This window comes from Rattus rattus, chromosome 15 (assembly GCF_011064425.1).
Source record: "Rattus rattus isolate New Zealand chromosome 15, Rrattus_CSIRO_v1, whole genome shotgun sequence".
NCBI lineage: Eukaryota > Metazoa > Chordata > Mammalia > Rodentia > Muridae > Rattus > Rattus rattus.
Window position 1 is genome coordinate 54,797,567 of NC_046168.1, and position 27,998 is coordinate 54,825,564.

At 49.7% G+C, this 27,998-nt stretch overlaps 2 protein-coding genes and 1 long non-coding RNA gene across 4 annotated transcripts in view; all 3 read right to left on the reverse strand.

The window, feature by feature from the left end:
• Loxhd1 (lipoxygenase homology domains 1) overlaps nt 1–348 on the reverse strand; it is a 149,426-nt gene extending 149,078 nt beyond the window's left edge. For both annotated transcript variants that reach the window (XM_032885677.1, XM_032885679.1), the window contains exon 1: nt 219–348. In XM_032885677.1, coding sequence (XP_032741568.1) covers nt 219–348 — 130 coding nt within the window. The remainder of the gene's footprint in view (nt 1–218) is intronic.
• Nucleotides 349–10,438: 10,090 nt separating this feature from the next.
• Nucleotides 10,439–20,014, reverse strand: LOC116884431. The gene is made up of 3 exons (XR_004385869.1): nt 19,836–20,014; nt 19,578–19,714; nt 10,439–10,765 (listed from the first exon to the last, which is right to left on the reverse strand). It is a non-coding gene; the product is annotated as an uncharacterized LOC116884431 (long non-coding RNA).
• Nucleotides 20,015–20,544: 530 nt separating this feature from the next.
• Nucleotides 20,545–27,998, reverse strand: part of St8sia5 (ST8 alpha-N-acetyl-neuraminide alpha-2,8-sialyltransferase 5) — a 61,812-nt gene continuing 54,358 nt past the window's right edge. The window contains exons 6-8 of the mRNA XM_032885518.1: nt 27,193–27,305; nt 22,803–22,895; nt 20,545–21,509 (exon numbers count right to left, since the gene is read on the reverse strand). Coding sequence (XP_032741409.1) covers nt 21,041–21,509; nt 22,803–22,895; nt 27,193–27,305 — 675 coding nt within the window. The 3' untranslated portion in view covers nt 20,545–21,040. The remainder of the gene's footprint in view (nt 21,510–22,802; nt 22,896–27,192; nt 27,306–27,998) is intronic.

Genomic DNA, 27,998 nt, shown 5'->3' on the forward strand with positions numbered 1-27,998 from the left:
AGCCTGCAGCCCCACCAGCAGCTCACGGCCCCACCAGCAGCCCACAACCCCCCACCAGCAACCCACGGCCCCACCAGCAACCCACGGCCCCACCAGCAACCCACGGCCCCACCAGCAGCCCGCGGCCCCACCAGCAACCCGCGGCCCCACCAGCAACCCGCGGCCCCACCAGCAACCCACGGCCCCACCAGCAGCCCGCGGCCCCACGCAGCCCACACCCTTGGCTTTGTAGTATTCGTGCTCCAACTCATCCTCATCATCCTCCGAGTTGTAGTTCAGCAGCTCCTCCTCGTACAAGCCCAGGAAGTCGATGTCTTTCTTCCGCCGCTTCTTCTTCTGGGGCATCATTTTGCTGCCTGCCTCTTCTGGGACCCTATAGGCTCACTGGTCCGTCTCCCCAGCTTCCTTAGACCTGTGCCTCTCACTCAGCAAGATGTAGAGCCCTCAGCCCCTCCTAGGATTTCAGGTCTGGATATGGCACTCTGGCTTTCCCTGGTCTTCTGGGTCCCCAGTTCCAAAGAGTTCCCACTGTCTTCTTCTCTGGTGCCTTAGCCCAACAACCCTTCCCCCGTTTTCTTTCCTTTTTTCCCCCTTCTGTCCCCAGCCGTTCTCTGCCTCCCTCTCTTATTCTGCACCTCCCCGGGGTTTCTCCTTGAGCCCTATCACTTATTCATGAAAAGGAGAAGGTTGTCCTCTTTCCTTCCCCTCACACCCCTTTGCAGAGACTCAAATGACATAAGGTCCTGGTGTCCACTTCCCTCCTGGCCTCACAACAGGGAGGGTGGCACTCAAGACCCCTCCAGGCCACTCCAAGGGCATGTAGGGGCCTAGCACCAAGGAGACACCCGAGCTTCAGAGCCTATGAGAGCACTGCACGCTGTCCGGAGCAGGGTTAGTCCTAAGGAGGGCAGAGCTGAGGGGCTCTACCAGGCTCCTGTTTCTCTCCATTATGCATGAGGCTAGCCTCCAGCTCAGGCTCATCTTACCCAGAAGGCAGGTTCTTACTAGATCGCTCTCTTCCATTTCCCAGAAGAATGCTCTCTTCTGGAAGTGACCCTCCTCCAGGAAGCCCCGCGGTCCCTCAAAGCATGTGGCTGACCCACAGAGCAGTTACTGCCACTGCGTAGGACCCTGAGGAAGTCCACCTATCCTCAGGTGGCCCCAGAAGGGCCCAGATAAGCCAGGCTAGATGCACCTGCGAAGAGCAAGGGTCGGATGTCATTTCCAACCGTACTCAGCAGGGCGCGCTTCCTGTGGCCCTCAGGGTCCCATTCTTGCTCATTTTATTTGGATTTTAAACAAAGATTCCTTATTACCTGATTTGTGAGATTTCTGTCTAGATTTTTTGTTTAATGCTAGAAATTTTCAATTTACTTGAAACTCTTGCTTCTCTTCCCTTGCAGGTGAATGAGAGGACAGGACTGAGTTCATCTGTGTTACCTCCTGGCTGTGTGGCCTGGAGCACAGCCCAATTTCTCATCTGCAATGGGGGAATCACGACCCGGTGTTGCGTATTCAGCATTTGGAGAAAACTCTTCTTCGTTAGTCAGAAGTTTCTAGAGACTATTAGAGGTTAATGAATGCTTGTGACTCCTGCCCTGACTGGACGTCTGTCTCTCCCATATTCCCATGTTGAATATTAACACGTAAAACAATCCCTGTGTCAGGGAGGTAATCGGAGGTGGTCAAGAGAGGAGATTAGGTCATGGAGGTGGAGACCCTGGGAATGTGATCAGTGCCAGGAGTTGGGACGGTGTGCCTGTCAGTGAAGTGACTGTTGTGAGAGCAGGAGGGCCATCTCCACAAAAAGCCAGGCATGGAGACAGGCACAGGCAACCTGTACCTGTGCAGGGAAGGCAGAGGCAGCAGGGTCCCTGGACTTTGCTGGCCAGACAATCTGGTCAAACCGGTGAGCCGAAAGGTCAGTGGTAGCCTGTTTTAAAAAGTGACACGAGGTTGGGCTGCGGTGGTGTGCACCTTTAATCCCAGCGTAGGGAAGGCAGAGGCAGCTGGATCTCTATGAGTTGGAGGCTAGCCTGGTCTACAGAAGGAGTTCCAGGAAAGCCCATGCTGTTACACAGAGAAACCCCATCTTGAAAAAACAAAACCCCAATAACAACAACAACAACAAAAAATGGATATATTTTGAAAACTGAATGTCCCCTGGGTCTATTTAGTGTGGCCTTTGTGTGTGGGTGTGGGACTATTGGCAGGAGCTTGCGTGGCTTCTAAGAGCCTGCATCCGGGAAGGGACTCTCCCTGTCTCAGGGACTCTCCATGCCCACAGAAGCCCAGCTGAGGCTGAGTTCATGGTTTCTTCCAAGTTTCTGGCCTGTGGAGGGGCCCGTTACTTGTGGGCATCTTCCTAACAACCCCAGCTGTGAGCTCTTTGGGAGTGGAAGAGCCTCCCTGCTCAGGACCTTTGCTGTGCCTGGAACACGTTGGGCTCAGTGAACGGATCAACAAGAGCCTGAGGAAAATGGCAACAAAGTCAATGAAACAAGCAGGTTCAAGGCACCAGGCCCAGGAGGAAAGCTGCACGCACTGCACAGAACCCACCATCAGGCAGAGAGGATGCTCTGAGAGAGTTACCCTTCTTAGCACATTTCAGAGGGAAAGGAAGAGAGAGCCATGCATAGATGGAAGGGACACTGGAGCAGCAACCAGCCCTGAAACCCTCCCCCAAGGTCGCTCAGTAAAGCTTCTCTCCCACGTCGTCCTTTTGAGGTATCCAGATCGACCCCCAAAAAGGGAAGGCATCCCTTTTTGATCCCAAACTTCTTCACCAGGGAGACATTAACCCCATTTGTCTGCGCAGGGACCAAACCTGAATCAGTGGAAAGACGTGGAATGGCTTAACTGTAGGTGACACACGCCCCCTGCTGGTATCATGTGGTTTGACCTCTGGAAACTTAAAGATCAGAAGTGACCAAGAAAAATTTTGTAGAGACAGGAGAGAACACACACACACACACACAAACACACACACACACACACACACACACACATGCACGCACGCACACGTGCATATAAATAATTTTGCTTGAGGACCTCTTCAAAGACAATAACACGACTTGGTTTTAGTGAGACACCCTTCAAATGAAATGTTTATTGGAATTTTTTATATAAGACTTCGAAAATAAAAAAATATTTCTAGAGAATTCCACCGCATTAGAACATGTGAATTTTTTTTAAAAAAAAATCATGATTTGAATCAAAACCAAACACTGGCCCAGACGTAAAGCAAAGCAGAAGCTGACATAATGGAGCAAGGGAATGCAGGGCTCTCTCATATGGTGGCTCAACAACTCATTCTACACAACCCTGAAACCCCACTCCCGGACGTCTACCTGAAGACAAAGCTGCATTTCCATTTTCTGGGCCTGACGGGGAGGCTGCTCTCATGAGCTCACAGTGACTGTGGCTGGCTGCACATGATCAAGTCAGTCAGCATTCCAACACGCAGGCGGAGGGGCTCACGGGTCCCCAGCCCCAGCCATGATGCTGTGAACAGTTGATGGCTTCCAGGGGAAGGGGAGCTGGTTTTCCCTAGGGTGTAGCCTCTGGTAAGTTGACCACCTTCCAGTAGATGATTCCACATCCAGCACAAACTGGAGGAGAGGTGGTGGGTTAGAGAGAGAAGCGGGAGGAAGTTGGGAGTTGGAAGTGGGAGGGTGAAGATGATCATACATTTATGCGTGGATGGGATTCTCAAAAAAGTCAATAAAATACATTTTTAAATTTAAAAAAGAAGCTCAAAATGTACACGTGTGTGTTCAGAGAAGCTCCATTCGTAAGCCCTGGGAGCATCTCAATGGTTATCCATTGGCCAGTGGGCAAGCAAACTGAGGCACATTCCTACAGAAGAGGACTGCTCAGAACTGGAAGGGGAGTTATGCAGGACTCAGGAATGGCAGTGGACTGGACTGGACTAAGGCTGTGACACCATGGAATGCTTTGCAGAGCTGGTTTTGATGCACAGCAAAAGGGGAAAGGGGTGGGCTACACAGGTGAAGATCGGAGGAATCGTGTGAATAAGAAGCCCAGAGAGAGGGGGTTGGGGATTTAGCTCAGTGGTAGAGCGCTTGCCTAGGGAAGCGCAAGGCCCTGGGGTCCCCAAAAAAAAAAGAACCAAAAAAAAAAAAAGAAGCCCAGAGAAGGCTCTCACTTCAGGGCTGCATTTATGTAACAGTGTCAGAAAGATAAAAGTAGAGGGTCACAAACAGGCCAGCGGTGGTGAGAGGCGGGCATGGGGCAGGGTCGGGATGGACCATTAAAAAGCCTGGGGAGGCTCTGCATGACCTCACAGACAGGGCATAGGCTCCACTAGTGTCTCTCATTCTCTGTATCCTGTTTTGTCTACTTTTCCAGTTCACATGACAGTTAGCTGGCTCGAGCCCATGACACAGGCCTGGCCCTTGGCTGGATCCTCATCCAAGGCTCTTAGTATGAGTTCCCAACCCAGAGTTGGCAGGGGAGAGGATTTGGGGCTTGCTTTGTAGACCCACTTCTCATCTCAGGCAGAGACTTGAGGAAGGCCTGTGAAGAGGCCCTAGTGCCAAATGTACCCTGTAACCTACATTTCTTAAAAAGCCCCTCACTCCCACCCCCACCCCCACCCCCAGCACCAACAGCGCAGCTCCTTCTAGCAAAACTTAAGAATCTCCAGCGCTGGCAGAGAAATACTACAGCTCTCAAGAAATGGTAACGGGACAGGCAGCCCACAGTGGGAGCAATGAGCATTCGTCAGTGTGAAGCCCACGACTTCTTCAGTGTGAGCCCCGACTTACCATGTGCTCCGATTCCTCCCTCAGTCTGCCAGCTGGCCTTACAGCTCAGAGTGCACCCCTTCTTATCCTGGGAGGAGAGCGCTAAGTGCAGTGCTGTGCGTCGATGGTCTCCCTGTCCCCATAAAACCTGAGATCCCACACCCACTTCAGACAAACCTCTCACTGGCTCCAGCTGCCTGAGGTAGCAGGAAAGCAAAGTTCCTGCTCCTCCTGTCAGTCTCCTGGGCTAAGTACGGGATTTCCGCTCAAGTCTCTCCCTAGCTCGCATACTCCAGTGATTCCTCACGTCCTTAGAATTTAATCTGGACCTCTCTCGGTGCCTGCAGGCCCTCTCCTCACTCTCTGCCCTGCAAGCACACTGCCTCCCCCAGTGCTCCGTTTACAGTTTACTCCTCTTTCTGAAGGGCTCGCCATCCTGATGCAAAGAAGCCAGCTCTATCAAAGGCAAACTGCTCTGGTTCTGGTCTCAACCTCGCTCCTCTCTCCCTGCCATTGCGCCCCCTGGTGGCCACCCACCTCCTCACACTCCTGGCAGAATCCCGTTCGGCAAGAACTCTTCTTCCTGTTCCATTTCCTAGAGAGCAAATTACCAGTCCCACAGCTCTGTTTACAGCCTCCACAACCTGGTGCTGTCTACCACTCAAGCACTGCCTCAGTCCTATGACCCATCCTACATGACGACGCTCAAGGAACCCCTAACCCCCTAACCCGTGTACCTGCCAGCTCTCTGCCCTTCTCAGACAGATCTGATAAAGTACCGTTTACGTCTGTGAGACTCTCTCCTGAAACCTCTTGCTTGCTCGGACCGCTCACCACAGCTCACCACTCTGAAACCACTGTGGACCTACTCACCAAGCAAGCAGGACCTGTGGAGATGGCGTGGGTAGTTCTTCCCCTTGTGGTAACTGAAGTCCGTGGCTGACTTATGACTGTGCAACTGCCCTCTGTCAGTCAGTTTTGAAATTCTACACGCACTACAAATGACGATGTTTCCAGCACAGGAACCTACACTACACAGATTCCTCAGGAGACTCTAACTGTTTGCTTATTGGTTCTGTGTGTATCAACTTGACACAAGCTGGAGATACCACAGAGAAAGGAGCCTCCCTTGAGGAAATGCCTCCATGAGACCCAGCTGTAAGGCGTTTTCTCAATTAGCGATCAAGGGGGAGGGCCCAGCCCATTGTGGGCGGTGCCATCCCTGGGCTATGTGGATTGATGTCTATATGCAGGTGAGGGCAGCCACAAGATAAGGCAAGGCCTATGATTGGGCAGTGAAAGAGAAAGGCGAGGACAGAGTTTTTGTAAGGTGGGAAAGATGAGAAGGTAGAAGAAGAACCAAGATGGAGGCAGAGAAGGACGACCCAGATCTGTGTGGCTTTAAGTGGCCACAGGTAGCTATGATTATTTCATAAGGGATGGATTTTTATAGGACAATTTGTCTTACCTAGGTGGGCAGTTTATATCAATATCAATTGGTTGTGATTCTATTGTGTGGACGTTTTATGGAATGAGAATTTACTGATATAAATCCGATTGATAAATTACAAGCTTCTAAAGTTTTGGGTTACTGGGAATCGTGACTATAACCACAGTGGGTGGATGGCTGAATGGTCTGGAGGTGACCTGCGCCATGAGAACTAGAAGGGCGGTTGCTTCTGGGGCTAGCCGTGGCGATGAGATGTAACAGGGCCCAGAGAGTAGCAGGCAGTAGCATGGGATGGAAACTGGGAACTTAAAGAGTTGGGTGGAGATGTTCTGAGAGCTCTGGGCCAGAGAGTCTGCTGAATCCGGCTGACTGAGATGAAAATACCCCGCGGATGCCACGTGGCCCTATGGTGCCAGCGATAGCTTGGGATGGTGTCTCGATTTTTATTTATAGTATTTACTCCAACAGTCCTGGGTTCTATCAGAAAGCAGGCTGAGCAAGCCAGGGAAAGCAAGCCAGTGAGCAGCACCCCTCCATGACCTCTGCACCAGCTCCTGCCTCCAAGTTCCTGCCCTGTGTGAGTTCCAGTCCTGACTCCCTTTGGTGGTGAACAGCAATGTGGAAGTGTAAGCTGAATAAACCCTTTCCTCCCCAACTTGCTTCTTGGTCATGATGTTTGTGCAGGAATGCAAACCCTAAGACACTCGTCTTCCATTGTTGTTGGAGACATGGCAACCCTCCACATCCCTGGTCTCCCTGTTTTGGGGAGCTGCAGGTTTGGACAGACATTAGCCCATCCCCTACCACAAAGCTAAGCCATTTCACAGGAGGATTTGCTCCTGTGCCCCACAGGTGACTTAAGTTGGCTCTTCCCAATGACGTTGTGGCTTTCCTCCCAGCAGACTCCCTAGATGTCGGCATGCCACCCCTCAGGATAGACGGTTCTAGTCCTCCTCTACCCTGCAGCGCAACTCCAGTCCCAAGATTTCTTTGTCCTGACAATCGACTCCCTTCAGGAAAATTCCAGATGGCTCCAAGGTGACCATTGTGCTACATGGCCCTAAAAGCAAACCTCAGAATCACTGCCCTCCATCAGTCAGCCCAACTCTGTGACCTGGGCCACTTTGGTGTTCCCAGCAAGAATTGGGTCCCAGTACTTTGGGAATCCATAGCCACTCAGGCTGGTCCTGTGAAAGTCTCTAAACTTGGGATTAAGAGGAGTTAGGCCACTGCCTCTCCCCACAGGGTGGGGCTCACTTCGTGTTTCTTTCCACTGAAGATCCTTTAAGACAATTCAAACATGGTGTGGCAGTCCACGCCTTTAATCCCAGCCCCCTGGGGACAGAAGCTTTGTGAGTCAGATCAAGGTCACCCTGGTCATCATAGCAAGTTTCAAATTAGTCAGGGTTACATAGTGAGACTTTGAGATATATATATATATATATATATATATATATATATATATATTTCCCCCGTGGTCTGCCATCCTTATTATGTCTTTGCCTTGAGATACGAGGCCCAAGAGAAGTTTCACTGATTTTCTGCCCATCCGTCTGTAAATGTTATCCATGGTCCAGTGCCTCCTTTGGGAAACAGCATCCTCTGCAGAGCCTGATGCCAGGACTAGACTCTCCAACTTGCTTCCTTGCTACACAGATCTCTCACTCCTCCAGCAAGTAATATCACCCCTGGGAAGGCCAAGGACTTAGACTTCTGCGCCTCCCTCGGAAACCACTGCTCTCGTTGAAATGGTCCTCCCTACTTACCCACACTCCCTTGTTGATTTGTCTTATTCCGCTAATCTCTTAGATGTCTCATCCCTGTTCCTCTGTGTCATACATTGCTCCTCAGCCCATCCCTACAGTCTGAGCCATTACTCCTGCACGGCCTTGCTGCAGAACTCCTCAGCCTGCCCTTCACATTGCAACCAGAGTGAGCTTTTTCAGGGGCGATCCAATGGCATCTTTGAGACTCTTAGTCAACACTGTGAACGAAGCCCCAGAGTCTTTGTTTGTCCAGCTCCCCAGTTTGGTCTTCAGCCAGTTGTGTTCTCTTTCTTTCCTGGTGCGAACCACACAAACCTTCCCCTGGGTCCTAAGTGCTCTCTCTCTCCACAACCAACCAGGTGCAGAATCGTCCCGGGGAGCTATCCATGGTGCTGCCCGGAGGAGCGCTCTCAGGGCATGAAGCTCCCCTCTAGCACACTCTTGCTTTCCCGAAGCACTAAGGAATCTGGCCCAGTGCTCAGAAAATATTTATTGAATGGATGACATAACAAACGCCATACACGTCTTAAATGATATTAAATAAATAAATGGAATACGATCACCTCCATCCATTCCTGGAACGTGCACATTCATTTATTCTGGAGTTTTATGGAAATCCCTGTATTATCAACTGAACACTTGTCCTTCAGCTGGTGGGCTGGCCTGTGGAACCTTTAAGCAGTGAGGCCTATCTGGCAGAAGTATATCATTAGACGTGGTCCTTTGAAACTTATGCCCAGCCCTTGGCTCTGGTATGGTTCCACTACCGGTGCCACTGCCTGGGCTACTCCCCAGTGCATTCTCTGTCATAATGGGCTTCGAGATTTTGAAACTATGAACTGGCACAAATATCCCCCTTTAAAGATGTCCTCGTTGGCAATTGTGGTGACCAATATGTCCCCTTCTGACAGAAGAGCAATGGTGCTTTTTGCCTTCCAAGAGTATTAAAAGACATTGCCCAGGTCTCAGGGAGGATCCTTTGGGGAGGCAGATGGATCCAAGGATTCCTCAGACACCCTGGTGAAAGGACAAGAGGGATGTTAACTTTGTGTCCTTGTCTACGAGCAGGCTCAGCGAGGTCCTTCAGCGTCTCACAGGAGTTAGAATTTTGGTCTCAGAAAACCCAACTTTCCCAACTGAAGGGATGTGGTTCTCACTGCAAAGGCAATTGTGTCTGAAATACCCTGTGTTTTCTTTTTGCCAGTGTTGTCTGATTTAGCTCTCTGCTGACCTTGGTCCATTCTCTCCCTACAAATATCATATGAGGCGTTGAACTTTTTTTTTAAGATTTATTCATTTATTATATATAAGTACACTGTAGCTGTCTTCAGACACACCAGAAGAGGGCATCAGATCTCTTTACAGATGGTTGTGAGCCACCATGTGGTTGCTGGGAATTGAACTCAGGACCTCTGGAAGAGTAGTCGGGTGCTCTTAACCGCTGAGCCATCTCTCCAGCTGATGCTGAACTTCTTAATAAGATTGCTCAGCATATGACATCAGCTTATGCAAGACCCCCTGGTCCCAGATTATCTGTCACCTTTATTTCTCATCCACAGTCCTCACTCTCTGCCCCTTGCCGTTTGGAACCCATATTCCTAGGGGTTTGGGTCAGACCCTCAGAGGGCATCCTCAGGTTCTCTAATGGTTTGAGTGTGCTTAATATCCTACAACATCAATGCAACACTTAAACATCTGCTGGAAACAGGTCTCACCAAGTTCGTCTTGGAGAGAAAGTGGTCTTCCTCTGTGGAAGATGGAAGGAGTCAGGTGATCTGTGATTCGGGCTCAGCAGGCTTAAACCGCTGCAGAGAGGAAGTGGTGGAAACGTCTTCTACCATTGGTAGTGAGCTAGGGAGGTGAGGAGAGCGAGAAGAAACAGGTCGAAGAGACGGGCGAGAAAGGTAAGGAGCATCTATGTTAGAAGGCCAGTCAATAGCTGGACAGTCTACCCAGGAGCTGCCCATGTGGAAGTGATTTCCCCGTCATCTCTAATTCTGGAGCTCCTGATGTGATGTGACCATTAGATACCATAGAAATGACTCAACTATGTCCAACACCTAGATGGCCAACACATGTAAAATGAAATTTCCGCACATCAGGAATCTGAAGACAGAGGAACATGAAAAATGTGTGCCCTTAGGAGTGTTCACAGAGAAAGCATCCTCCCCAGCATCATTATGGAGTGGAGGTCATCATCTCCCCATCTCATCAAGGGCTTGCATGGTTCTAAGATGCATCTTTATGCAATTCCATTTGATGTACACTCAAGAGATTGAGAGACCTTTTGCTTTCATTATTTTATGAGAGTAACCCACGTTCAGAGACTCAGCTTCCAACTTTGCAGTGCTACTGTGATTAAAACAGCAGTTTCCAACCAGTGGGTCACAACTCCTTTCATGGTCACATATCAGATGTTTACATTACAATTCATAACAGTCGCGACCTTGCAGTTATGAGGTAGCAACAAAATAATTTAATGGCTTGGGGTTAACACAGCATGAGGAACCACAGCATTATTATTAAAGGGCCACCGCATTAGGAAGGTTGACAAACCACTGACTTAGAGCATGGCGGAACTGTAAGGTCTGGTCCTCTCACAGTGACTGAGGTTGCTCTTGCTAAAGCGCCACCTCTTCCTTCGGACCTGTGGTGCCCAGTGTGTAACTGAAAGCAGGATGAAAATGTGGCGCCTCTGCCTTCATTTTATGTCTGTCTCCTTTGGATCAGATTCCTGCTCAGCTGTAGGTAGCCGTCTGTCCTAGTCAGGGTTTCTATTCCTGCACAAAACATCATGACCAAGAAGCAAGTCGGGGAGGAAAGGGTTTATTCAGCTTACACTTTCACACTGCTGTTCATCACCAAAGGAAGTCAGGAGTGGAACTCACACAGGGCATGAAGCAGGAGCTGATACAGAGGCCATGGAGGGATGTTACTTACTGGCTTGCTTCCCCTGGCTTCCTCGGCTTGCTTTCTTATAGAACCCAGGACTACCAGGCCAGGGACAGCACCACCCACAATGGGCTGGGCCCTCCCCTCTTGATCACTAATAGAGAAAATGCCTTACAGCTGGGTCTCATGGAGGCCTTTCCTCAAGGGAGGCTCCTTTTCTGTGATAACTCCAGCTGTGTCAAGTTGACACGCAAAACCAGCCAGTAACCATCTTCATCATTTAGGTGTAGTACCTGTCTGTGATGATAGAAATAGGTTAGCCCTACCTGACCTAGCTTACCCTCTTTTAAGACTGGGGCATCAATACAAGAACAGTAAGGAAGTTTTACTGCCAACTTTTAAGACATCTTTTTCCAGACCCCTGAGATGGCACCTGGAAGCTCCTACTAATTGCCATAATCAAGGGTCTCCTTGGATTCCTGGGACAGGGGACCTTTCAGATATATGACCCATGATGAGATTGTCCCAAAAGGTGGGAAAACTTACCCCTAGAGGGGCATTACCCCTCCAACTCCCCACCCTTAATAGAATCAACTCAAGATGAGAAAAGACCCCCCGAATGCAATGACAGTGGTCCCAACTTCCCTAGAGCCAGAGCTGTGACAGTGACCAGCCAGACCATAGTTTACCCAAGTCTGTTTGGCTTTGAATGCTTCTTCCCCCTCCCTCAACTCTGTCTATGATTTCTTGTGGTTTAAATGTGAACTGTTCCCCACAGGCTTGTGTGTTTGGACACTTAATTCCCAGATAAATGTGTTTGAAGAGGTGGTGATGGGCCTAGATAGAAAAGATGGGTCACTGTGGATGAGCCCTTTGGGGCTCATTTTCTGGTCCCAGTCTCTATGCTGTGTCCACTGCCAGGCACTCTAGCCACCAGGGACAAAGCCCCTAGCCACCATGCCTTCCTTGTTACTATAGACTGTGCTCCCTTAAATGATAAGCCACTGTTTAAATAGCTTCTGTTGGGTATTTGGTCAAAACAGGGGAGTAACTGATACAACATTCATGTTAGTATCCCCCATAGACAGGCTACTGTCTTTTTAAAAAGAATTTTACCCTATGTAAATGAACGTTTTGCCTGCATACATGTCAGTGCACCAAGTGCCTATTGAATCCAGAGAAGTGGGGTTACAGATGGTTTTAAGTCACCGTGTGGGTTCTGGGAACTGAACCTGGGTCCTCTGCAAGAGCAACAAGTGCTCTTAACCGCTGCGCCATCTCCTTAGCCCAAGGGTGCTGTTTTAAGAATGTTAGCCCCTGCGTTTTCTCCTGGCTATGCTGAATAGAAAACTCCTTCCCTGCCTTTATCATTTTGTCTCGAGATCTGCAGGGCAAGTGGCCAGGCTTGATTTGTTGAGACACCCTAAAGTCAGGCCTAGGATTCTGGGAAGAAATTTAGCAATCCACCTGAGTTTTGTCCTGATCTGGAAGCCCATGTCCTACCTTGGTTAGATGCTAGCTACTCTGCCAATTGACAACAGGTGTTGTGAGCCTCATGTACTTCTGACAAGCATAGAGAAGTGCTAGGGTATCCAGGAGCTACTTAAAACACCCGACAGCCTCCCATACTGGTCACCTAGCCAGCCCAACCTACATATGAGCACAAAGGTACAAACACTGCCAGTTTTTGCCAAATGAACCATTTGACTGGTTTTATTGGGTAGAAATGGGAGGTCCTTCAAGCACAGTGACAGACATGACGTACACTGAAGATGTTACTAGGTCTGGTCCCAGCCATTCCTTCAGAATCGCCACCCTGGGACAAGCACACGCTTCTGGAATTGGGCTGCCAGACTTTGTGGGTACCCATTTTTCCCACAACAATTTTTTAAAAATTAGGCTAAGCGAGTCTCCAAATGGCAGATCTCTCCAGGGCCAGCAGCAAAGGCCACCTCCTCCCATGGGGAAGCCCACCTGTACCTTACAATATGATGTGGTTCTTGGAGGGAAAAAAAAAAGGCAAAGAGGGAGAGAAGAATGGATCAGGGAATGGCGGCCGCCACTCAAGGATAAATCAGTGTTACCAACCTGTTAGGGACAGACTTCTGCAGATTTCTCTGGGAAACGGCCATCACCCCAAGGGAAGACATACCAGGCATGGATGACAAGTACCTGGGGGCAAGCAGCTGGCCTACATAGCTCCTCGGCTGCCCTAGCATCTGTCCTAGCTTTATGTAGGGGAGGTAGCAGTGATGAGCTGCCCAGCAATCCACATGAATCACTCATTAAAAGAAAATAGGTCAGCCAACCACTGAACTGAGAACGGGGTCCCCAATGGAGAAGTTAGAGAAAGGACTGAAGGAGCTGAAGGGGTTTGCAACACCATAGGAAGAATAACAATATCAGCCAACCAGACCTCCCAAAACTCCCAGGGACTAAACCACCATCCAATGAGTACATCCAATGGAGTGACCCATGGCTCCAGCTGCTTATGTAGCAGAGGATGGACTTGTTGGGCCTCAGTGGGAGGAGAAGCCCTTGGTCCTATGAAGACTTGATGGCCCAGTGTAAGGGAATGCCCGGGGAGGGAGGCAGGGATGGGTAGGTGAGTGGGTTAGCACCCTCAAAGAAGCAGGAGGAGATAGCAGGTTCCTGGAGGGGAAATTGGGGAAAGGGATAACATTTGAAATGTGAACTTTAAAAAAAAATGTATCCAATAAAAGAAAAAGGAAAAATGGGTATTCTGCTGTTCGAGAAGTATGAGAATAAGCATATGGTTTTCTATAGGAATGTCACTTCGTCTGCAGAGCACCAAGCCCCATAACATCCTTAAACCATGTGCACTCAGTGTGGCAGGCAGCCCCAGGGGAGGCTGTGTCCTAGTGACATTGTTCAGAGCCAGCAGTGGAGAGGGGTGGCTAGCTTTGGGGAGGCTGGCAGGGGCAGCCACTGGGAGCTGCAGCCTCCTCTGCTGCAGCTGGGGGTGTGACAGTCCTGGATCCCTATCCACTCCTTCCACACACTTATTTTCCTCAAGCCTGTGGCCTTCATGACGACCACCATGTCCGACTGCTTCCCCTCTTCCCGGTGAGCACAGCCACTCAGGCTGCTGGCTCTAGTGCTCTGGACTTGGTCTCCAGACTGGAAGCTCCCACACAGATGCTGGGCTGGGTAAAGGCCAGGTCTGGATCGCCTGGACCCCCAGATTGTTGGGATTCGTCCAGCAAATAGATGCATACCATAGGAGCTTAAAAGGACACCGGCCACCTCCTCCTGCCCAACTCCTCGGGTCTTGGGAAAGTGCAGTATCCTATAGAAATCTTCCATCACCAGTGACCTGGGGTTTGTCCTAGCCCCCTCCCAGGGTACAGCCAAGGCCAATGAGAGAATGAATGACAGCTGTAGTTAGAACACAGAAAGGTCCAGCTGCGGAAAAGAGAAATCTTACACTTAAATCCAGAAACTAGCTAGCTCAGCGTCAGGGCACAGCTTAGCGGGCAGCGTGCCTAGGATCCTGGGCTCAGTCTCTTGCACAAGAAAGAGAAGGAGCCAGGGATTGAGGAAGCAAGAGCCTGAGTCACCGAGCTGGGTACCAGCTGACGTCCATCACCTGTATAACAAGGAAGTCATAAGCAGAGTGGACGCAACGGCAAAAGGATGTGCTGACCCGACTCATGCCATGGGACGAGGTTGGATATGGAAGGGATCTGATCTCTCCCCCCCTTCCCCCTCTCCCTCTCCCTTTTCCCTCCCTCTCCCTCTTCTTTCCTTCTTTTCCTCCCCCTCCTCCTTCTCCTCCCCCTCCCTCTCCCTCTCCCCTGTTCTTTTTGCCTGAAAACATGGAGAATAGCAAGAGGGAATCATCAAGTCGGAGTAAAGTCTAAAAGGGGGGTTGCCCATCTGAGGTAATGAAGACTTCACTTACAGGAACTTCAAGAAACTGAGGAGTGATGTCCCAAGCACCAAGACTTACATAGATGATTTGATGTGGAGTCTCTGAGGGTGGAAACAACCCTAAAGCAGGAAGCCTCTTTGCCTTATTGAAGACAGAAGGCTGACACAGTTTGGAGGTCTCCATGTCTCTGTGTCTCTGTGGATGTCCAGGATGGAGGGACCTGAAGCTGTCTTGCCCTTGGGCTTATTAGAACACATGTACCTGCCCCTTCACCAAGATGCCCCTTGTCACCTGATGACTTCTGAGCCTTATAGATTTTGGCCTTTGCCACCTCTTGCTCTACCTGGAACCCGTCGCCATTCTTACCGTTAGAAACCAGACCCGTGCTCAGTAGAACTGAATACAAGGTTAAAGCGAATGTCACGAATGACTTGCTCTTTGGAACATGGCCTTAGAGAAAGTGTTTACAGAGTGTACTAGGAAGCTCTAAACTCCATCACCCCAGTCCTTGGCTACCTGGGGTTAAGGGACCACTGTGGTAAGTAGTCACAGTAAGAGAATGGAGTTTCAATGAAATAGCAACCATTTAATCTCTTAGTGAGCTTTCAGAATCTCCAGGGATTTGTGAACTTTGTGGCTAAGTGTGGTTTTCTAAGTTGCCATGGGGAGCTGTGGCCTTCACTGCCTTGGGGGGCTGTGACCTTCATTGATGGACATGTCCTCTCAGTACCATCTTCCATGTTTGTTTGGGGCAAACGTGATAGATGGGCAGAAGCACCAGCTAAGCAAGGCCAGGTCCGGGTGGGTAAGTAGGTCCTCTCTGTGCTAGAGGGTGTGGTGTGATGTTTGAGGTGGATCAAAGCACCAACCACAAAGTGACCTTTTTCACGAGTCCTAAGCTCCAACATTACTAACCCAATTAGTTATGATTACAAAATACACCCCAATCCTCAATGCGGATGAATTTTTAATTCAGACATGTTGAATCTGAATCCAAGAAGAAATCTGTTACTTTGCCTTGGACAGTATTTCATGGTGTGTTTTTTTTTTTTTCAATGTTCAAATTGTGCAAAGAAAAGCCAGTGGTACTTTTAAGAAATCTCATGCTGAAATCAGATGTCTCTAGAACCACGTACCCATGACAGGCAGAGCATAACAGATCAGGGCCACAAATCAAAGGACCATCCAGGACAGTGATCCTCGAGTGGAATCAGATCCCTGGGTCATCGTCAGCATGTCCCAGCATACCAGAGAGCTTGAAACCCTAGTAGCCCAGGTCCTGTCCCAGATATGCCCCATGGAAATATCATTGGCTGGGGGCCTCATGGATTTCAGAAATCTCTGAAGATCACCATGAGGAGACACAGCCAAACCCACTGCCCAGCGTAGCATGACGACTCTCAGCCATGATGCTGGTGATTACTTGGGAAATCTGGGAGGCTCTTGGGAGCTTCCCACAAGTCACTACACTTGCCCCTGAGAAGACAAGGGTGTGACAGTGGGATTACTTTATACAAAACTCCAGGGAGTCCTAATGTGCACACGGATTGTGAGACCTGAGGGCAAAGAACCATGTCCTTGCTAGAAGGGGACAGCTAGATCTCTGGCTGCTGTAGCCAGATGTAGGTGATGGTTGTGATTATTTTTCCCTTTTGTTTTTGAAATGGAAAAAAAATGTTTAGAAGAGATTATGCAGGAGAAAATAGAAATTTCTAGCAGACTGGCAAACTGCTCTCCCTAAGCTCACATTAGCCAGGGCAGAGAAGCTCACTGGCAAAGCTAGTTCAACTCTGCACATGCTATCGGAAAAGGGGGCCCAAATCTCCTTACAAATACTGTGTGGTTCTGTTTACACAGGGCCTTAGCACAGACAAACCCAGAGAGGTGTGCATACTGTGGTGGGCAGGAGGTGAGAGAGAGGAGTGCAGAGGTGAGAGAGAGAGGAGTGCTTCCCACTGTGTTGGGAAGGAGGCAAGAGAGAAAGGCATGCAAAGGTGAGAGAGAGGTGGGGGAGGCAGACCATGGTGGGCAGGAGGTGAGAGAGAGGAGTGCAGACCGTGGTGAGAAAGAAGCGAGAGGAATGCAGACCGTGGTGGGCAGGAGGTGGGCATGTTGCCTTTTCACAGGTTTTGGGTTTTTATTTTGCAAGGCAAAAAGCTCTAGAGGTTGGTAGCATTCACAAATAACTGAATTTTAAGTTCGTTTATTTTCAAACTTAAGACAGGTTCTCTACATCCCAGCCTGGCCTTGAACTTGCTATATGGCTCAGGCTAGATTCAAACTCATGGTCCTCCTGCCTATGATTCCAGAGTGCTGGGATTCTAGGACCCAGGGATACAGGCACCCAGTCACGTATGTTCTTAACATGCCTGTGTGGGTGTGCCAGTGCTAGGGGTACAAAGAGGAGTTTGGCTCCAAGCCTTCCCTTGGAGAAAAGATAAACCACCCAACAAGGGTCTGGGGACACTTGGATGTATGCTCTGAGAACGTCCTAATGGAAGTCTGCTGGTTGTCACAGAAGTGGAGAGGGAGCATGTGATTGCTCCTTAGAGAGCATGTAGCGGGAGCTGTAATGTGACATCATTTGCAAAGGTGACCAGATAAGAAGAGGGAGAAGGGACCATTCCAGGCACTCGGGGCCTCTTACACAAAAGCACTGGGCTAAAAGAAGGAAGGAGGCCCACTGAGGCCTCCAGGAAGAAAGACAGTCTGCTTATGGCATGGCCTATATGGCTTGATTTCAAAACAAACAAAATCCCTTGGACTTTTCAGCACAGGCAGCAATTGGCCCCACAAAAGGTATTCTGAAATGCTAGTTCTCAGAACACAGGAGGCTCCCCCAAAAGAGCCTGAGTTATGGCCGTGGCAGAAATGGGTGCAGGGAGGCAATGGGCTCAAGGGATGTTTAGGAATTGGAATTAGGAACCAATAAACAGAGTGTGAAGAAGTAAGCTGTCTGGGCAGAAGAACCTGGGCTCACCCGGTGTCTGTGCTGGTATTGTCCCAAGCCTTGTGCAACACTGCATCATCTGCTTGGTCCTGGAAACACCAGTAGCCTGAGGTCCTTCCTGGAGCCAAGCTTGTCAATGTCACCTGTCTGCCAAGGATGAGCCCTAAGGCATAGCACCTTCTATGGCTATGCTGCTGGTGTTCAGGGTTTGGATTGGACTTGTGTTTCCCTCCTGTCCTTTCCCCCTCCTCCTTCTCTCCCTGGAAATCCAGAGTCTGGTCTTGAGAGCCCTCCGCATGTTGTGCTTCTGTGAGTGACTGACAGGGGCTTCTTTTTGCATCGGTGCATGCACATGAGAAGTGCCAGAAGGGCGGCTTCGATCTTCACACATCCCCTGGCATAATGAACAAACACCACATACACGGTGTGTGTATACACAGCACACGCACACACAGTAACGCTCAGTAATGCGTGGCTGAAGTCAGTAGGAATCTCTGCAGCCTCTGCTTCCTTCCCAGACTCAGCCACATCCAGGGTTGTTCATGCCTCTCAGAGTCCGGGCAGAGATGCATCGGCAGCATCACCAGAAGCTTCCAGAAGCTTCCAGAAGCTGGCCTCACCTTGAACCTCCTTCCTTTCTGCCTGCCTAAGCGCTGAGTCACCTACTTGCTGCGAAGCCTGCCAGTGCATTTAGCACAGAGTACAGCACAGGAGTTGCTTCGTTCATGGGGAATTGATGTCCTTAAATTAGAATTTAATTGGCTGTGGGAAGGAACAGAGGCAGAGGGGTCCCAGAATCAATGCTCGTGTCTCTTTGGGCCTTTGATAAGTGTTACACGTACTGACTGCTGCAGAAAGCATATGGTCTGAGAGTCAGGGGACTGGGCAAGTCTCCGGAGAGCCTCTAGCTTGCCAGGTGCCCTGGGAAAAACCGCTCATGCTGTCCCTTAACATGGACCCTTTTCAGGCATCTCTATTTGCCTCCAAAATATAGAGGTGCTCCTAGTTCTCCTCCAGGGCAACAGTGCACCAGGTGTCAAAACTGTTGTAGGGGTCAGGGTTGGAGGGAGGTGCCAACAAACAGAGGCTGCCCCTCGGACCCCAGGTTTGGATCACAGTCTATGAGTTCTGCAAAGCCCTCCACTGGAGGTCTGTCCATGAGTGAGTATCACCTGCTCAAGTCACTACACCTCAGCCTCTCACCTGTACCACAATGGCCTCTTTACCTGAAGTGGTCTTACAGTGATGACGGGAAAGTGATCGGCACTGGGCCTGCCACAGAAAGACAGTGCAAAGAAACGGAGGCTAACACATCGCAGTCACTGTGGAGAGCCCACGAATCCTTCCGAAGCCTCTAATTGAAGGGACGAGGAAGGTGACATCCTGAGGGATAGGAGAGGTGGCTTCTGCCTTGAAACTCATAGGCAGAGATGCCACCATAAGTCAAGAGGGTGTCCTAAACCCTCACACAGGTCACAGAATGGATCTGGATGCACCATCCCCAGCTCTTGTGGGGACTCTGGATAGGGCAGGTTCTAAGCACCCTTAGCTAAGGAGACCCTGATGTTTGACCAGGTTCTTGCCCACCTATTCCCCAGGTAGAAAGAGGGCTTTGTCCCCAGCAATCACTCAGTCTGGCTACTGATGTCACCTCTTTGTTTTGGGTCTGTCCCCTTAAGTGGGACAAATCCATCCTTATGAAACCTTCTAGCTCTGACTTTCCATGGGTTCGGTTGGCTGTGAACATTGACTGTAAATCTCAGTTAACATGGATCATTCTCAGAACTCCTTCCTAGGCAGAAATAGCCAGAAAGCCATGTGCACCCCTGCCCTTGTGTGGTAGTTGCTGATTTACCTAAGTATGCTGCCTGGCATGCTTCCGCAGCTGCTCCATGACCCCATATCCCACAGACTAGGAATCTAGGCCTCCTGGGCTTCCCAGTCAGTCAGAGCTCAGAAAGACAGCACCCAGACAGTTGAGCTCCATGGAACCTGCAGGCCAGAGCCAAAGGAAACAGCCTCAGGAAAGTCAGAGGAGGGAGGGAGCTCAAGCTGGTCAGAAGCCTCTGGGCCAGCTCTCTCCTGTCTTTCTCAGCAGAGCCTGTGCTGGTACCTGCAAAGCGAGGTCAGGCAGAAGGCCCGCCCAGGGTTTTCTCAGAGCACCTCCTCAGAGTGGCATGCAGGGCTGAAGTGTAGATGTGATTTGTCTGTTCCTCCGCAGAAGACAGAGATGATTCTTCTGTTAAGGAGTCCTCCCCGGCACAACCACCAACCAGATCAGAACAGGCTTTTTAAACAGAGGAAAGAGGAAGAGGATAGAGAGAGGGAAAGGACCAGAGAAAAAGGCATGCAGGGGAAAGCCTTCTCCACAAACATTCCACAGTCCCACAAAGCAATTCAAGTGACCATTAGGCACCATAGCACTTAGGGTGGACATACATGGGAGGAAGCAGCTGGAAGGCATTTCTGATGGTGATGACCTCTCAGCCTAGGCACAGCTGATTTCCCTAACCCCAGACTTGGTGAATCCTGTGTTTGAAGACGGCAGGCACGTCCCCTGGGTGTGCCACCTTCACCACAGAAACAGCAAGGGTGTTGGTGTCAAAGCCCCTGCAAGCTGCCATCCACTGGGCTCACGTGACAAGGCGCTTCCCAGCTGACGATTCCTATTCAGGAACACAGTTTAACAAGATTCTGCAGTCTTCAGGGACATAAAGAGGAACCGATCTTTTATAAATAACTCCTGATTAAAATGGAGCTGAAAATAGGGAGACAGAACAGGAAGCAAATTGCTAAGCACTTATGGAGTCGATAACACTGGCTTGAAGATCTTAGTGCAAATGGCTGGTCTGGTTTATTTCCTTCTTGTCAAAGGTTAAATGCAGGCTGGAACCTAGAGGCACCAAGGCTGTGTATGTCCAAGAGCTGTTTTAAAGGGCATGGCTCTCAGCTCCTGGACTCGTGGGGATATGCTAACACGGGTTTTGATTAGATATCCCTGAAGTCTTTTGAGCTCAGCCAGGTGGTGTGACTAGGACGCTCATACTGTTTGTTCCCTGGAAGGGCTGGCACCCGGGCCGTGAGATTCAAGATGGTGCTTTATGGCTGAGTTCCCCGTATGGAACTCGGGCAGCCAAAGGTCTGAATGAGACCTGGATCTGTGCTCTATCCTGTTAAATGAATGTCTCCCTGCCTCCCTCCCCAGGACCCAAACACAAACCCTAAATCCTTAGGGAGTGACAACAGTCATAATGGCAGGGACAGGGGATCCTTCGGGAAGGAGGACAGGAGCTGAAACACCCGTGGTGGGCCTGTTTTTCAGCAGCAATTGCAGGTGCCTGTGTGCACGCGGAGGATGCCGCGGCTGTGCATGCGCAGGAAGGTGAAGATCTCCGAGGGCATGGCATGAAAGCCGGGCTTGGGCTTGACATTGTCATAGTAGTGGTGCGTGATGAAGAAGCCGGAGGGGTTCATGGGGAAGGCCCAGAAACCGAACAGGTGCACCTCCTCGCAGAGCTCCAGGGCCGCAGTGACCAGGATGAGGCCGGTGCTGATGCGCCGTGCGCGCACGCCCAGGCTGAGCCAGTAGCGCGACACGCTGCTCAGGTACTGCGGATGGAAGAAGTAGACCGGCTGCCGCGACTGGAAGTCGTCCAGCATGTACTTGACTCGGAAGGACACGAGGGTGTTGCGCACATTGTAGAAGGCCGGCAGCAGCACGGAGGCGTTCTCGTACTTCTGCAGCACGCTGAAGAAGGGCCGCCGCCACTTCTCCAACTTGTGGAACCTGCAGAATGGCAGAGTGAGCAGCAGCAAGCCCTGTGCATCCTGGCAGCCCACCCTCCCCACCCCAGCCCTCATCCCCAGCCTCACCCTAACACCCCATACCTCACCCCTTTCATCCCCTTCTCCCTCCCGTAAAGGTGGGTCACCTAGCTTCCCCTTCCCTCCTTTTCTTATTTATGTGCTTGTTTATTTACTTATTTATTCATGGAGGGGGGCACACATGACAGAGTGCACAGGACAACCTTGCAGAGTCCGTTCTCTCCTTCCATCACGGGGGCCCTGGAGATTGAACTCAGGTCGGAATGGGAAGGAAGAGGCTTTGCCCACTGAGCTACCTCATGCTTCCCAGGAATGTGGCACTTCTCAAAGACGGTATTGATTTTGTTTTGTTTTCTTGGGTTTTTTTGTTTTGTTTTTTTTTTTTTGTTTTGTGTTTTTGTTGTTGTTGTTGTTGTTGTAAATGGGCACAGGAACAGAGATAGCACGGGATGAATAACTAGTGTATGGCTACAGGGAGACACCAGTGTGCAACTCAAAGGACAAGGGCAGGCAAGGAAGGCACAGAGTCTGTGTCTGGGAAGTAAGGCCTCGCTTCACTCCCCTGCTCTCCCTTCCCTAAGACTGGAGTGACCACCTGACCCAGTCGCCTGGCATGTCTGGGCCCCTCCTTGGTATCTTGCCTTCTGCCTACATGTCCTTTCTGGTGACCATCTGCAGCTCTCTGTTCTCCAAAAGCTCCTGGCTCCTGGCATCTGGTATAACTTAGCCACTCCTCCCTGTCTCTTGTCCCTCTTGCCCACCCTCTAGCCAGGCTGACTATGTGCAGGGGTTCCAACATAGCAGCTTCTGCAGACCTCTCAGGCAGACCGGCAGAGGGGAGCCAGAAGAGAGCTGAGATCTTTGCAGGAGCACCCTTTATACCTGGACACTGCCCGCTCCCAGCACACCTGATGGCTTCCTGACCACCTCTGGGAGCAACCGCTCAGACCTGTACTGCCCAGAAGAAATACAATACAGGCCCCATGTGTGGAAATGAACAAGAAATGAGGGAAGTTGTTAAAAAAAAATACGTCAGATTTTATCCAAATATAAAGATGCTATCGCTTTAGCGTATGACTAAAATCAACAAGAGGTGTCAAATCCCTTTGTTTGTATTAAGTCACCCAGAGATGAGCTCTTCCTGTGGACAGCTGGCATGTGTCAATCAGGACCAACCATATTCCCACTGCTCAGTGGTTGCAAGTGACCGGCAGCCACCAAAAGTCCACACAGCTCCAGAAAGAGGAGCACTGACCTGTCAATTATGATGCTGGGATTCACGGTGACCACATCTGTCTTCTCTCCCACATCTGTGGTATATATCCCTGAGATAGGGGGCAGGTTGCACCTGCAGAGAGACAGCCTCACATAGTTAGTCAGTTACCTGCAAGTGGCTGGGAGAGAGAGAGAGGAAGGAAAGGATAGGCTTATTGGTTAGAAAGAGGCCATGAGCACCAGCTAGGCAGGACTCTGTGGCTGAGAGACAAAGATTATTTCTGCTCACAACAGAACAGCAAAAAAAAAAAAAAAAAAAAAAAAAAGAAAATCCATCCTTAGTCTCACTCAGGTTAAAACCGTGGAAATATCAAAACTATCATCAAAAAACAAGTCCTTGAAAGCTGTGGTCATCCCTGGGTCTCTGTAAGGGTATGCAAGCAGGGAGAAGCAGGAGCATCCAGCCCCTTGTCTGGGGACTCAAGATTTCCCTGAGGAAGTCATGCTTGAGCTGAGGGAAGGAATTAGCAAAAGTCAGCCGGCAGAAGAACCAGCTGCCTGCGGGATAGTCAAGACGCCCTCTGGAAATCACTATTGAACTACAGAGCTGCAGAACTGTGTGCAGTGTGACCTGCAAAAGCCGCTAAGGTAGGAAGAGTGGGGTCACCAAGGCAACCGCATCACTATCTCTGAAACCCAGGATGTGTGCCCTAATTGGCAGAAAGGACACCGAGATTGCACTAAGGATCCTGAGATGGAGAGGCAATTCTGGATTAACCAAGTAGGTCCAGAGACATCCATCCCAAGAGCCCTTAAAAAAATAATGTGGCATGACAATTATGGGGGTTTGAATGTCATTGGCCCAGACCCATACGGAATGGCACTGTTAGGAGGTGTGGTCTTGTTGGAGGGAGGATGAGGAGGCAGATTGAAATCTCCTATGTTCGAGCTGTCCCCAGTGTGGCGCACGGTTTCTTTCTGTTGCCTTCGACTCAAGATGTAGAACTCTCAGCTTCTACAGCGCCATGTCTGCCTGCATACTGTAAGCCAGGCCGAATTAAGTGTTTTCGTTTGTAAGAGTTGCTGTGGTTGTGGTGTCTCCTCGCAGCGATAGAACCCTAAGACAACAAGGAACTCTGCTAGCGAGGGTTCTCTAGAAGAGCAGCACTCAGAATGAATATGCATGTTAGGATGGTTTACAGGCTGTGGCCCATCTAGCCTTGGTGAATGGACCCGAGGGAGACCCCAAGAAACACTGTGGCAACTTCATGTAACAATGTTTCTTAGGGTTTCCCTAAATCGGCATCCATTCAGAACAAGTATCCTGTAGACCCTGAAAAATGTGATTTTTTCCTTCCCCCCAGTGCAGTTACCCTTGTAAAAGGATCCCTCTGGGAAAGGGTAGAAGATAGGCTAATATAAAACTCTTAGGTATTTTATCAAGGTCCTTCCTCAGGAGAACCTGGTCATCCCTCTATTCAAGGGTCTGCAAACTGGCTCGAGTCTGGAAATTGGTTTGTGGCTGAGATTCCCTTTTGCCACAAACCAGTGGAGCATTTCTTTCATTTGTTTGACAACTTTTCCACTTACACAGACCAAACAAAAATGCAGGAGGAGGCTCCTTATCTATCCCAGGCCTGGAAACACCATGATTGATTAGCCAGTACCAAAGGTCCATGAGTCATTTCGCCATAGAAACCACTTTCCCTGTGCTGCCAATTATGGGCTGGGCCACTCTAACACTGCTTTGTGTAGGTCGCTACCCGTTAAAATGACTAAGATCACCTGGCCTTTGGTGATTCAGTGCTACCAGCTGGCCTCTGCAACTTGGCAGCCCAATTAAACCCATCACGTTCAATTCAACCAACTGGGCAGCAGTCTCCCACCCCAAGGTCTGGCCCAAGCAAAAGGGCACCAACAAAGCTCTTCAAATGTGCTGCCCCCCCCCACCACCAGTTTGTGTTTTATAGGATTAGTGGAGGCCATGTCCTCTGGGCCTTCCCCTTGTGGAGGGTTAGGCTCTGCACAGTGTATCCACTCTAACATCGCAAGTTCCAGAGCCTTAAAGTCCTTCCATCAACACTAAGCCAAGGGATATCAGGAATCTCCAACTCCTTTTCAGTGGGTCGTCTTTTGACAAATGCTCCAACCAATCATTTAAATAAACATTCCACGTCTTTCTTTTAAACTGTGCAAATTTCCATATTAAACCCAGAAGTTCCACCCTGTGGGCCCGTATCAATAAACTCAGACTGATCCAGTTTTATGTTCCGTCTACCATTGTCCCATTCCCTTCGAACTCATGTCTACACACATTCCCCAGACTTCTGCTGCAATGAATTAGCACACTCATTAAGCTCCTTAGTAGTGAAACCTCTCCTCACGGACTTCACTTTCTTTTTACCCTCTAGGAGCCTTCTTGGCCTTAAGTCTTGTTATATCTAGAGGCAACTCTTGGCGGGACCTGAGGGACATCAGTATTGGGCTGGTATCTCCTTCAAGGAAAGTCACTGCTGGCTCAGCAGACAATGAAGGATTAATTTCCTCAGCCAAAGGTGGAAAGGGAAATATTTCAGTGGGTGAGGGTGGGAGTACTTCTTGTGCCACAGATAAAGAGACTCCTTCCTCGGGTGAGATAAACCCTTGAGAATCTGACAGTTCTCAGCTTCAGTAGGGTCCCCAAAAAACACACACATTTATACCCCAAGTTACAAGATCCCATGAATGCCATTCCTTTAACCACTGAGGCTGGGACGAATTTTCTCTGTAATTCGGCCAACATTATAATGAGGATTTTAGTTAGATTTTCCATAACTTGAACTCTGTGGCTACTGGAGGGAAGAGTCTCTTCCATGGCACATTTAGAAACCTTTACACTGTAGGATGATGTCATTATGCAGGTGAAGGCGGGTACAAGATAGAACGAGGCCTGTCATTGGATGAGAAGGAAGGTTGGGCAGGAGAAAAGTTTTAGAGAGGAGGGGAGACTGGAATAAGGGGGAAGAGCAGTTGAGAGAACATGGAGGCAGATGTTAAGTTCTCTCTGCACATTTACAGGTTGTTATGAATATTCTTCAGGGATGGATGTGTACAGGATTTTGTGAGCAAACTGTATCTTATTTAGGTGGGCAATTATATCTTATCAATTGGATTAGAGGTTATTGTGTTGTGTGTTCTTTCATGTGGCGATTTAATTGAGTTCAAGAGAGCATGTGGTGGCTGGACACTGGGCCGCCACGGAATTGGGATGTGTATATTTGGCATGGTGGCAACCTGCCTTGGGAACTAGATGGATAGAGAGATTGTTGCCAGACTCAGAGAGCAGCCATCGGCAGTGTGGTATGGGATGGAGCCAAGCAGGTGAGACGCTCTGCTGAAAGATGAAAATATCTAACAGATGTCATGGGGCACTACGGGGATGGCACCTAGTGCAGGATAAAAGAAGCCTTTATTTTTATTTTACAGCAACGTACACTGTTTGTGTGCATCTGAGGCAGGTCAATTTTATCAAAGTTCATTGTTGTTCTTCACCATATCCTAAGATGCCACAAGTTGATTAATTTTATAACTGAGCTCATTCTCTTCCCTTGTCAGTTCATCCAGAGATGCCAGGAGCAATCACCCCACATCCTCATTTTTCCTTTTCTTCTTACAGACTGTCAAAAAGCTTTGCATGCAGAGTCACCAAATGTGCTGTCTCTCACAATTGGTAAGCCAGGATAATCAAAAGCATTTGTCCCCTTAAGTCTGTAAAATAGTTCATACAGCTTTCAGTAATCTCTGAGCTTCTAGAAGAGGTTTGAGAAACTGTAGGTGTTGGCAAATTAGAAAACCTTTTCCAGATACTTAAAAAAAAAAAATCCTTATATTCTATTGTTCTGGAACCATGTCTGATACCAACGTCTGTATCACATTCAGCTTCTCATATTCTAGGGGAGTCATGTATAAATATACGGGATTTATTAGAGTGGCTTACGGGCTGTGGTTCAGCTAGTCCAACAATGGCTGTCTACCAATGGAAAGCCCAAGAATGCAGTAGTAGTTCAGTCCACAAGGCTGGATGTCCCAGCTGGTTTCAGTCTGCAAGAAGTGGGCTCTAATGCCAGTGAACGGGTGGACTTTCCAGCAAGAGGGAGGGTAAGCAGGCAAGAAGAGTGAACTTCCTTCTCCTGTGTCCTTTCTACAGGCTGCCAGGTGAAGGTGTGACCCAAATTAAAGGTGGACCTTCCCACCTCAAAAGGACCATACTAAAAGTGTGTCTTCCCACGTCAGATGATCTAAGGAAGAAAAAAAAAACCCTCACAGGTGAGCCCCGCCACTTGTGTTTTAGTTAATTCCAGTCAAGTTGACAACCAAGAGCAGCCATCACTCAAGGAGAGAGTAAGGTGGGTGGATGAGGCATGACAGTAACCCCAGCCGGTGCCCCTTACCGGAAGACGAAGTCAGCGCTGTTGATCTCCTTCCCGCAGCCGCTGTTCTTCAAGATGCCGCCGTTGCCCACCACAGCACACTTCTTAAACTGAGAGCGGTAGTAGGGCATTTCCTGGAGAGGAACATGCATGGTGTCACAACCAGTGCCACCCCCGCCTTCGTCTGGGGCTTCACACTTGCCGCCTTCCCTCCCAAAAAATCCCCCTCTATAAGCTCTACCCAACAGGGTAGCTTTGTCTGGAATGTGAAAGAAAGGGGAATTCAAGTCACAGTTGAGGAGTGGGAATGAGAGGCCTCCTGCATTAGGTGACTCTTCTCCCTGTTCTGACACCAAGGAGTCTGCAGGACTGCCCTGCCAGCCCCCAGCACCCACCAGCCAACCAATTGCTGAGCGTCTCACAGGAAGCCACACTGCATTAGGAACTAAGCTCAACTAGAAGGAGTTGTCATGACTCTCTGAGGCACACTCAGCTCTGTGACCCATTTTCTCTGTGGGGACAGGTCCAGAGGACCAGGACCGAGAAAGCACTGGGGTCTCACATTCAATAGGGGGAGAGGCAGAACAAGCCACAGTAGTCTTAGGAAGAAGTCATTAGGGTTTCTGGTGTTTTCCATGGCTGCTTCTTAAACACCTGCAAACCAAGAACGGTCTGGAAACAACCACCCAATAACCACAGAATAAGCATCTCTTGGTGGACAGGAGACCGGGAAGCTGACCTTTTCAAACCCCAGAGACATCTCTATGCTAAGGGAAGCTGCCATGTGCCATGATGGAGGGGCGGGAAAATCACAGGCTACATCTGGT